At 34.7% G+C, this 12823-nt stretch overlaps 1 protein-coding gene and 1 long non-coding RNA gene across 2 annotated transcripts; one reads left to right on the top strand and one right to left on the bottom strand.

The window, feature by feature from the left end:
* Window positions 1-985: 985 nt before the first annotated feature.
* Window positions 986-4589, bottom strand: LOC144421919 (uncharacterized). Its single transcript, XR_013475038.1, has 3 exons — window positions 3834-4589; window positions 3229-3300; window positions 986-3140 (listed from the first exon to the last, which is right to left on the bottom strand). It is a non-coding gene; the product is annotated as an uncharacterized LOC144421919 (long non-coding RNA).
* A 3195-nt stretch (window positions 4590-7784) lies between these two features.
* On the top strand, window positions 7785-11999 carry LOC120348555 (hematopoietic prostaglandin D synthase-like). The gene is made up of 4 exons (XM_039418714.2): window positions 7785-8398; window positions 10185-10387; window positions 10639-10743; window positions 11313-11999. The coding sequence occupies exons 1-4, from the start codon at window positions 8266-8268 to the stop codon at window positions 11475-11477; spliced, it is 606 nt and encodes a 201-aa protein (XP_039274648.2). The 5' UTR covers window positions 7785-8265; the 3' UTR covers window positions 11478-11999.
* The last annotated feature ends 824 nt before the right edge of the window (window positions 12000-12823 follow it).

The following is a 12823-nucleotide window of genomic DNA, read 5'->3' as shown; positions in this document are numbered from 1 at the left end:
CAATCTATATGAATAGTTTCGGCGCTTTCGCTAAATTTTAGCATATAGAAGAATAACACCTAGTATACCAATCTGATGAGTAATGCGATCGAGGTGTACAAATATGACATCATATCAATGTGAAAACACCGCAATTTTAGTAGGTTATTCCAATAGCGCAACAATTGTTTGAGCCAAATCAGAATAAGGGTGACCTATCGCACAACATATAAAAGGTAATTCTGATGACGCGGAAATGGTCTACGTGTATCAGTATTACATCAGCATACTGGCGAAATATCCCATTCTCTGGCGTGCCAATGTGCTATCATCATAATGGTGAAATCGCATCGAGGATTTATTTAAAACTTAAGGTAAAGATGGTTTTAAAACAATTTGCATAATCATATTGTTATTTATTTAAAATCACAATACGACATTCTGACTCAAAAGACAGAATGTTCTTTTGACATGTATTATTTTCGTCTTATGTACAACATAGGATCTGTAAACTATCGCGACTTGCAAATGACATATGGACTTGAGAGCTTCTGCTTCCTCGAATTCGGAAAGTTTGGTCGTATAAGACAAGTCAACTATATTAATTCTAATCCTTATAGTGTTTTTAACTTTGTAAAACGGCCTCTTTTTTTACCTGAAAGCCTACGAGTTAACCGGTAGAATAGGATTCACAAACCTGTACATTTTATTCTGAAAACTTAACTTCCGAGCCCAAAATGGCAAATTTGGCGTCAATAATCCAATGTGGCAACCCTGCACTACTCCAGCAGACCAGCACACGATATTTGTTTGGCACGCTTGACTGCTTATGTAGGATTGAGATTGATAAATAATTTCAAGAAGATTTGCTCGAGCCAAACTAAATGAGCATCGTCAGGTGATCGGTAAGACTGCAAGTTGAATGCAGCCCTGCAACTTCCTGCATATAAGATAATATTAATGGATGGAAACTACCTATATGTTTGCCTTCCTCCGATTTTAGACAAATTTATTCTGAGGATTTCGCATATAATTCTCATTGATTGTTGGCTGTTTATAATTCCTATTAATTGTGAATTCTGATTATAACAAAGAGTTAAAAATTTTTTTACCTAATTTACTGGCACCTTTTTCTTGTCAATACTCCAAGCTGAGGTAATAAACAAGACAATACATTTATGTCATCTGGAAGCAAAATATGCACACTAATTAATAGTTTGACACATTGAGATAATACATCATGACAGAAAATACAAGTTAAAGATATGTATGACCATCACATGGTAATTAGAATTAAAAAAAAAATAATAGGGGCTGTGGAGTATGAAAAGTTCAAGACAAAGAAAATAACAAATGTTCATAGTTCATGAACTCTCAATTTTGCCTCCATTGCTTTGTGAAGGCCAATATATTTCGAGTGGCTGAATTGGTTTACCTTTATTATAGCAACGATTTGGTATTTAATATAGCGAGATTTTTTTCAATTTAATTGAAGTGATATTATTTCCCAAAGCAATGCTTTGTCTAGAATAGATCAGTGGTGTCAAACTCATGGGTTTTCGAGAGCCGCATTGCATTTTGGAAATTGTAAAAAGGCCGCAAACAGTTTTTGGTAATGTATACTTGAAAGATATTTTTAAGATAGTTTTAGTTTGTGACATATATTGTGATGCAACTAAACAGTTGGATTAAGTTTTATTATATTCTTCAATTTCAAATGCAATTACATATTAATATTTGCATTCCACTATTATTGCAACATTTTCAAGTTACTGTATTTATTATAAAAAATCATAAAATTCTATGTACAACCATCAAAATCATTTTTGAACAAGCTTTGGATAAGGAAAGAATAATAAATACACTAAAAATGACTTAATCTAAATATATGAACCTAAAATTAACAAAAATACTACAGTATATACTCAATGTTTTTTTTAATTACATTTATCCTGACGTTTGGCATCTTTTTTGTGTCACCAGCATACTAAGGCCAGGCTGAAATGATTTTATAGTACCAACTCTAACTATCGAGGTCACATGATCATGGGTTAATCTGGATCTTTGCGAATGTTTAATTAATTCCAGTAATGCAAAAAAGTTACTTTTATCATTTCATGCATAGATCAGTAAAAAAACAAATGACAGATTTTTTCGACAAGACATTTCGCAGCACATTGCGTGGCATAGGATTGCTTGAATTATTATTGATATTGATTTTTAGTAACTAAGTCGTTGTATAATTATATTAATACACAAACACATGGAAATTTTCTGTTCGAAGTTAGTCTTCGAATTTGTCATATTGACTGCTGAGCTTATTGTGTCTTTCATTGTATTGATGGAAATATGACAAATTAAACAATGTGCTTCAGAATTTTGTGAAATGTAGAAATATTGCAACTCCCATTTTCTTCGAAAATGCCACCTTCTTCATGTACTTTGCTATTAATTTAATCACTCAAGTGCTTTATTCAAGTATTCTTTTGCTAGCTTGATGTGTATTCTTAATTGGGTCAAAATGGGGACAAAAAAAAAATTAATATTCCAAAACTACTTTCAGTAAATTGTTTTCTGTGTGAATAATCAATTTCACTTTAAAAGGTTTGAAAAATTAATTACATTTAGATAAAAAATAAAAACTTCCAAAATACTATTACAATTATTGTAAAGCGTTCGAGGGCCGCACTGGAAGTTCTCTGGGGCCGCGAGTTTGACAACCCTGGTCTAGATTGAAGTTGTCCAAAATATATATAACAGTATTTTATCATGAATGATGATTATACCCTTTCCGGAATTTCTTCTATAGTACTACCAAAAGTTGATGAACCAAATATAACACAGGTGGAGTGAGTTACCCGTAATCCTCATTTTCTAAAACTGTTTTAAGTATGTCCGGCGTGTTTTGTGCCTTTTTACAAATAAGACCGCTTATGCAATCTCACGCTTTGGAATTTTCAGTTATTTTCCTCAAGCCCTGCAGGATGTGGGGCGTGGGGGCCATACACAACTCTACCGGCGTGTCAAATGTCTTTGCATGCCTCCATAGGTTGTTTTTCTATTGCAAACATTTATGGAGTACTCTAATTATATTTCTTGGAATCACACTGTCACTGATATGTCGCCAAACTTCTGATATCTCCCCTTCCGCTATAGTTGTCCTGTGAATAAATTATAGGAAATTGAGATTAGACGAATAGTTGAAAGTTTTGCTTTATGTCGGCTTAATTTCTTGATTGATATACTTACTATTTTTGCTATTGCCTTTTGTGCTGCAGGAGTCTCACAATGCTTAGACAGGTTTGTCCACAACTTTCACATCTGAAGAAAGAGAGGAGATTTATTAATTTTCGTTAGGAATAAATAAAGCAGTCTATATGATTTAGAATGGAAAAGCTAATAAATCCAATATGTCATGTTTTAGGTAAAAAATGTTTTACTGAATTTGGTATATAAACCAACTAATAAAAGGGTTCAGTCAGAAAATTACAAGCATTCGTGGCTCCAAATACTTGAGAGATCAGACTATACAATATAGACCGGTATGAATGAAATGTTAGGTGAACTTGTTAACACTTTGATTCAATACGCAAATAAAAGTGAATGCGCAATAGTATGTTACAATGATCAGCAATGAGTTGAGTATATATCGAACTGATTAAAAAAATCTAAATGGAGGTGCATGAACTATTTGAAACCATAAGGGGTAAGTAAATAAGCAATTTCGGCAAATGGGCAACTTACGTACCGTACTGAATTAATAACTTCGTAGTATTTGACAAAGGCTGGCTTTCCCACATGTACTTAACAGTGCGATGCCCGGGTGTGATATACAACAATAGTATTTACCTTACCTTTTCCGATTTCTTTTTACCTCTACTTTCCGAAATATCAATAAAATCGACAACAACTGTCAAATCATGCACGAACACCATTCGTGCTATGCCTTGAAAGCAGCACACATCCGCTCGTTTTCGTCTCGCCAAGTATGTGAATTGGAGCGTGCTATCGGATACGATCTTCGGCCAAAAATGCCGGAGTTGCCATCATGTTGTTAATGTCATTGATCTGACTGACATTTTTTGCAATGCATCGCATTTTTGATGCCTTGCTTTCTTTCGACAAGGAAGTTGTCACATCATCCTGGTCATTTGCAAGACAGACTGTGTCTTAATTTTCACAATTATTTGTTCATTTTTATTAAATTTCTTCGTCCTTCAGCAAATATTATGATCAGTCATCAATGAACATGGCTAGTTTTCGAGCTGTGATGCAGGAGCGTCGTCGTCGTTAAGAAATCTTGTCTGAACAAAACCAACCGTGACGCCCGCCACTTGGAGGTGCAACATCGCTTTTGTTTGTTTATTATACGGCGAGCAGAGTTGGACATCTAGTAGTAGTATATATTTACGAGTAGATACAAAATGGCCTCGCTATAAACCAAAAGGAGTACATCTTGTTGTGGACTCCCCATTTTCCACTGACAAAAATTTAAATGAAGAAGACATAGAATTCTGGATCAATAATATGCCACGTCACTTCGAAACCAAAGATACGTCATGAAGTTTGAGAAGTACCAGAGTGACAGATACCTACTCCCATTTGATATAGCTAAATTACTACTTCTTCTATATACTATATAGCGTATCAAACATGGGTTATCTTTTCACGAGCGTCATTTTAGATGTAAATTGAAATTTAAATGCAATTTCATGCGCGAAGATTACCTCTATGTAATTTATCATGACAAATAATTCATCACCCTTTTTTGATTTTTGACGCCGTAAATAACGATTTAATTTTGTCAAGAAAAGCACTCAACTAAACGTCATAAACAAGGCCAAATCACAGTAACACTATACTATAGTACAGGGCTTCTTAACCCGCGGCCCGTCGATGCATATTTTGCGGCCCGCAAAGATCTTTGATGAATCCAAACATATATCACGATATCTGCGGCGTAACGAATCTACGGTATCATTCTTCTCATCCATTACAGCGCACGATAACACTATGGATTGTGTCATCACAGAAAATAGATGAATTACGTATTGTTAGGTAAAAACTGAGTTACTTTGCTTGATCAACGCATCCACTATCTACCTTCGAAAATGCGCTTTACAACAGAATAAAAAAATTGTAAAACATTGTTATTGTTGAGTGTAATTATATTTTTCCCATGTTGTCAAATTTTGTAATAGCTCTCGCTAACGGAGAAGTTGCAACTGCAAACTTACAAATGCTATTCATTACCTATGTTTTAGCATGCATAAAAATAAATACAAGGAGCATCAGTATCGGACTAATAAATAATTAAATAGTCGAATAAATACATGACAATAATATTCTGTGGCCCGTCGCATCTTTTGTGGTTGAAATGCGGCCCTTTTACTTGGAAAGTTGAGTACCTCTGCTATAGTATAATAAATAGTATAAATCTATATATCTTACACGGAAAAGTGAATTCACTTTTCTATGATAGAACAAGAACATCATCCATAAAAACTTGTTTTTGATTTTCAATCTATACAATCTCACTTCAACGTAGTTTGAACAAGGTTTACGGAAAGGTTATAAATATTCAACCAAAATCTACAGTGCTCCCGAACTTCGGGAGCTCCAAATATACACCATACAATTGTATAGCAGATAGTCATTGGCTTTCATAGTCATAGTCAATTTTATTTTTTCCAACCAGCAACTATTATAACATAGTAAATTGAAAAATATATAAAATTTAACACAAATTTTTACTGGGGAAGGGAAGCCGCGGGAAACCAAATTTGGTTATCGAGCAGCGACACCCAAGATTCGCCATCTAATTTGATTTGGAGGCTCGGAAGTTGAGTTTTCGGAATAAAATGTACAGGTTTGTAAATCCTATCCTACCGGATAACTCGTAGGCTTTCAGCTATATCAGACAGTTAGTTTGTAAAAAAGAGGCCGTTTTACAAAGCTAAAACACTATAAGGAGTAAGAATTAATATAGTTGACTTGTTTTATACGACCAAACTTTCCGAATTCGAGTAAGCAGAAGCTGTCAAGTCCATATGTCATTTGCAAGTCGCGATAGTTTACAGATCCTGTGTTGTACATAAGACGAAAATAATACATGTCAAAAGAACAGTCTTTTGAGTCAGAATGTCGCATTGTGATTTCATATATATAACAATATGATTATGCAAATTGGTTTAAAACCATCTTTACTTTAAGTTTTAAATAAATCCTCGATACGATTTCACCATTATGATGATAGCACATTGGCACGCCAGAGAATGGGATATTTCGCCAGTATGCTGATGTAATACTGACACACGCAGACGATTTCCGCGTCATCAGAATTACCTTTTATATGTTGTGCGATAGGTCACCCTTATTCTGATTTGGCGCAAACAATTGTTGCGCTATTGGAACAACCTACTAAAATTGCGGTGTTTTCACATTGATATGATGTCATATTTGTACACCTCGATCGCATTACTCATCAGATTGGTATACTAGGTGTTATTCTTTTATATGCTAAAATTTAGCGAAAGCGCCGAAACTATTTATATAGATTGCACACAATCCACCATTCCCTTACCTACCCAAGGGATCAGTGAATGAATGAATTAGGTAAATCATTTGTCAATCCTACTTAGGCAGTCAAGCGTGCCAAACGAATATCGTGTGCTGGAGTAGTGCAGGGTTGCCATATTGGATTTTTTAACGACAAATTTGCCATTTTTGGCTTTTTTCAAACACTTTTGGCGTCTGAATTTTCGTTTGGCTTTTTGGCGTTTTTTATTTATTCTAGTCTATTTTAGTGTCTATTGATAAAATCATAGGAAATACAATATTTAGTGCGTAACAATAGCCTATTGCCGGTACTAAACTTTATTTTCATTATGCCTATTTCAAAATTTAGTCTCACGAACGATGTGATTAACTACGCTAAAATTACTGAATTAGCTATCAGTAGTTCGTTCACCTGTAAGCGGCACGTGGTTAGATAATTTTTTAATAAAATTGATGGTTTTAAAATTAAAGTACGATATAGGGAGAATTTTTTTAAGGTATATCACAAGTTTAGGTAGATACATGTAGGTATATCATATACTCAAGCAGCACCCTGTATTGTATATATTGAATGGTAAAATAATGCTGTCCGCTTGATATTTCTTTCTATTTGGTTTTTTGATTCTTTTAAACTGTTTCATATAGATGTCAGATTGACTGTATTGTGTTGGATGTAGATTCTGGTGCTGCTGTCATTCAATTAATCCTTTTTACTTTTAAACCCTTCATCCCGATGAAGTGGAAATCGCCATGATAGCAACCGAAAATACAACTTTCAATGTGAAAAGACATTTGTGTGGCTCACTAAATGAACTGATGGCTCTACATTAGCATCAGTATTGTGCCAAGGGCTTAAAATCTGACAAATCATGGGGCTTTTGTACTTGGTGGCTTTTTCTGGCTTTTTTAATGTCTTGGTTTGGCTTTTTTTTTACCGTTGGTTCTGGCAACCCTGGAGTAGTGTAGATCAGCGTAGCGCACGGAGTTGTATTCGTATCAATGAGCGAATATTTTTAATGATATAACTTTCCACTGTGCAAACACACTGTAGCGAATGTGCATTGTGTAACTATGGATTATAATGTATTTAACCCTTTCATATTAATAGCATGTAATATTTCACAAAATAGGCCACATTATGCAACAGCGATAATGCATTCGCTCCATGTATTGCCTTTCTCGTTTCGACCAATTTGATAACGTATCGTTTCCGGTTTGCCGAGAATGCTCTATAATATTGTGTTTCTTGTTTCACTCGATTTATGACTTGTGATCTGACCGTAATCTTACTGCATTAGGAATTAAGTGTATACAATTTAACTGTATTTGGAATTTGGATCGTGCATCTTTTCAATAATATACAAAAATTCGACAATCATCATCGTGTGCTTATTATCGTCTGAGGGAATCCAGATTGGAGTCACATTCCATAACACGTGAAATTAATAACGTGGGAATCGAACTTTGAATATTAGGGTGAACAGTCTTTATCTCTAAGACCGCACTACTTCCCCCCTCATAACACCATTCGTTGAATCAATATAAGTACAATGGTGTGATAACCGTTTGGTTTTCTTGTAGTAGAGCCTACATTATAACTTTCCAACGTGTAGACACACCATTCGTTGATGTGCTATAAGTACAGTAGTGTGATAACCGTTTGATTTTATTGTAGTAGAGCCCAATTTTACTTTACTATTGAACACAGAAGATTTCGGTAAGAACAACATGGTGCAGTATAAGTTATATTATTTTGATGCTCGTGGCAATGCTGAAATTATACGTCTGATATTTGCATATTCGGATGTTAAATATGAAGATGTGAGAATACCAAGGGAAGAATGGCCTAGGCATAAATCAGGTACTTTATTATACATATTAAACCAGTACTTCTCATCCTTTTACGAAGAGTTTTACTTCGCGGCCCACCTTTATTTTTTTTCAGCGGCCAAAAGAAGTCAAAACAAGGTTGTCCAATACAAATCGAATATTTGAATAGATTCAAATATATACCAAAGCAATTTCGAAGTATTCGAATATATTTTCGGCAAATTTTCGAATAATTCCGAATAAGAATCACTTTAGTTCGTCAGCCCGGTGTTTTGTATTCGAGGGAAATCTTCAGGCTTGTTCATTTAAAATGGGATTCCCATAGGAAACGTCTTATGGGATGGGCAGTACGCATTTGTATTACCCATGGGACACGAAATACCGTATGATTTTGGGGGAATTGATGGTAAAAACTTTCGTTATAGACTTCGTGTTCAAATATTTGAGGATAGCTCTCTTGTTAGTTGTTAAGTGCAAAATATATCTAGCATTAACAATATACCTAGTGAAGCGGGAGATAGACACATGTATATTAAATCTGAATTTAAAGTTAACAAAGTCAGCAAATTTTGTTGTTTTGCGTGTCTCTTCGTATGTGTAACCACGTACACGCTAAACCTAAATTTTTATTTATTGGATTGTATCCCGATGGGAATCCCATTGAATAGGATGGAATGGGAAAGGCATAAATTGCTATGGGATTGGACAGAAAAAAGTGTCCCATGGACAAGCCTGAAAATCTTCTAATGATTTTCTGTGTTTTTACACGTATTGTAATGGCGATAAAACAGAATCACCACTTTGATTGTTTGTTGTCTGCTGTGCGTGCGTAGCGCATATCGTTGCGACAATTTTGCACGGTTGCGTTGCGCGTATTACCGCCATTCCATTGCAAGGCTTCCCGTTTTATTTCCAATACGTCGAAATAGTGAAAATTATGTAATGCCGCATTTGTTAAGATATACTTGAAAATACTTTTTCCCACTTTTTGTCATATAATTTTGATAATGATAGTTATAAGTATCGACTTTTATAAAGATGATTTTCTGTTGCGTGAAATATTCAAATCCATAACCTATACCAGCTTTTTAAACCGTATATTAATTCAATCGTGTTCAAAGTAACTAACTCGTGATTACGCTGACTTACGAAAAAATAAAAGCTTACCTAAAACTCCCCGGAAATATGTGGACATAAAATGTGTGGTAAACTGCTCAATTATTATTAATTTGTTATTCGTATTTTCATATTTACGGGAAAATAAAAACCTTGCTATTCTCAAATACCACCACCGTATCCTCGTTAGAAAGTATTGCTATCCTATTTAGAATTAATTCAAATTCTATCATAAAATATATAGAAAAATACGAATAATTTGGCAACGAGTTCGCCGCCCACCACGAGATGCCAACCAGTGGGTTGCATACCACCGTTTCAGAAGTGCTGTATTAAACCACTAATACTTTCTCGTTTCTCCAAGAATCAATACTGATTCTAAAAACCGTAATTTTCGATACAATTAATGTTTCAGTATTTTTTGGTATTTTAGTGGAAGCCAGTTTTTCTCAGAGATCAATTATCTTTACTTCTAAGTAGGCGGAACCCGCTCTATTAATTTTTTAGAGTGAGCATTAGGTCCATGGCGTCATGTGAAATGTGACGTCATCCAAATAAAATCCAGGGGACTCCAGAGTAGTATACCTGATTTTAAAAAGCTGAGCAATTTCTCGTAATTTACGAGTTTAACTAAATACGTTTATAAAGTTTTACAATCTTTTTTAAAAGTCGCACATTGCAAATGTTATACTCGTTTTCAGATATGCCTCTAAGACAGCTTCCAGTCTTGGAAGTCGACGGAGTCAAACTTTGCCAATCTGCAACGCTGAATCGTTACATGGCAAGGGAATTTGGGTTAATGGGAAAAACGAGCAAAGATGCATATTACATCGAAATGTTTTGTGACTCAATAATGGAAATTGTATGGAAATATCCCTTTATGGAGGAAGACGAAAAAAAGAAGGTAATTTAAATTTACAAATATATTTATCACTACAGAATAGTGCTTTTGTTGTAGTATAGCGACATTCCAAAATTCTGCCAATTATTTGGAGAGAGCAGTAGGTCCATGGTGTCATGTGAAATGGGACGTCATCCTAATTAAATCCAGGGGACTCCGGAGTATTATTCCTGATTTTGAAATGCTGAAGCAATTTACTACTCGTAAGTTACGAGTTTAACTAAATACGTTTATAAATTTTCACAATATTACAGGCAGCTCGAGCCGAGGAATTTAAAAAAACGACTCCTGAATCCTTGTCTAGACTTCAGAAAATGATTGAGAAATGTCCTCATGAGGGAGAGTGGATATTTGGAACGGTATGTATGATATAGACATATATATGTATACCAAAATTGAGTGACAAAATCCATAGTGAATTCATTACGTAGAATTTATTAAAGGGTAATTTCTAATTCTCAATCCATCAACCATAACGAATCCCATTATCAGAGGAAATTTTTCATTGAGTGTTTAACACTTCCGACCCAAATAAGTTTTGCGTAAACTTGTTAGTTTCAGTAATTTCTTTTAAGTATAATTTGCTTTAAAACCAAATCGGCTACATTTGTTATGTTGTGACGACTTATATTAGTAGGCCAGTTCTACTCAGCAACTCAGATATTTGCAGCTTTTCTGCAGGTTTGTGTGAAAAGAGGTTTCATCAAACTTACAATGTTGATGATTCATATTTTCCAGTCTTAATAACTCTAACTAAGCAGTATGTAGAATTCTATTCGCACTCAAGCTGACAGAAGTCGGTATTTCTTAAAAATATAATCTAAAAAATGTTACTGTTGCTTGTGCAACATTGGAAAATAGAGTGATAATATATTTTGATATTCAAATATATTTTGATAAATTCCTTGATGTGTATGTGTATTCACAGTTTACACTCGCCGATCTCTATTTGTTCACGTTTGGAGATTTTGTGTTGCCGGTTTGCAACGACATATTTTCTAGTGTTCCTGAGATGCAGAAAATATACGAAAAAGTGAAAAGTCTTCCCAAGATTGCCGCTTGGATTGAAAAGAGACCAGTGACATTTCTTTAATTGAAATATATTGGGACAGCATGATGATATTAATTGATTGTTATAGTGCATTTATATGTTTCTGTATTGAATTGCACGACTACAAATCACTTCTTCCGAACTAACAAAATTATGTTTCAGTAGTAATGCATTAATTCACAATTTTTGTAGTAAATTATTACGAACTGGCTTTCGATAGACTTTTTCATCTTTCTGTCGGTTTTTGTCCAAATATACAAATCGGATTAGGAAAGAAATTGGAACAGCCCAACGATGTAAATCAGAGGTGTGCAACTTTATTACAGGAGGACAAAATACAAGTAACTGGGTGAAGCCGCGGGCCGCACATCAACTCTACCTATACGAAAGGCTCTGAATAAGAAAATTCATTGTATCGGCTATCGTAAGATTTTTCTCATACCGAAGGTCGAAAATCCGAACAACGCGTTCAGTGATATTTGTTTAGGTTAATTTAATGCTGTGCTTGAAGAAGGGATGTCCAATTCGAATTTAATATTATAATAAAGACACCTTCGAATATCGTTTTTTGTGTTTATAAGAATACCGAATATGGCGCAGATAGCCTAGCGCCGCCGTTCACTTTTGGTTTAATAAATGATTATCTGCCATTCCGTTCGTTTGTTTCCCGAGGGTACGTACAATGTATTGCTAGCGAAATTCAGTGCGAACACGATGATACGCGTAACAGTTAACACAAAGAAAAATGAATTGAAAAGACATTTAAAAAATTTGAATTACATGTGTGTGTGCTCATTTTGTAGGGGAAAGTGGGGAAGGTTGGGACACTTTTTTTCTTTTTCATATTTCGAGCCCTTTATTCTGCACATCCATATGACTTTGCGGGATGAATGCAGAGAGGGGTAAATGTAGTTTTTATTCAGCGACTAAGAAATTCACTTTCGACACACATCTTACCACCAGAATGCTTTGAAAAACATTTGTCAAGTGTCCCATTGTACCCCACCCCACTTGTGGGGCACATTCGGACAGACCCTGGGGCACAATGGGTCATTCTGTTAAAATTCAACGAAGTATGCCCTTAAAAATAAGCAGTCAATCAGCATAATCGTCTAAAGGACAGGGAGACTTCAAATTTGAAGATTTAAGATTTTTAAAATCAATGTTCAACCGAAATATTTCAGATATTTCACCAAAAAATTCGCTTACAAATTAAATTATTTTCTAATCCGAATCTAAATCTGGAAATATTTTTGATTCTCGAATATATTTCATATTGGACCATGAGTTGAAAGATACCATAATGTTACATAAAAATATAACGCATCTCTAGGTCTCTAAGCACTTGTTGTATCAAACACTGTCGGATTGTGCCATGTAGGGCATGT

The sequence above is a fragment of the Styela clava genome, chromosome 1 (assembly GCF_964204865.1).
Source record: "Styela clava chromosome 1, kaStyClav1.hap1.2, whole genome shotgun sequence".
NCBI classification, from domain to species: Eukaryota; Metazoa; Chordata; class Ascidiacea; order Stolidobranchia; family Styelidae; genus Styela; species Styela clava.
This window is presented reverse-complemented; position numbering and strand designations above follow the sequence as displayed.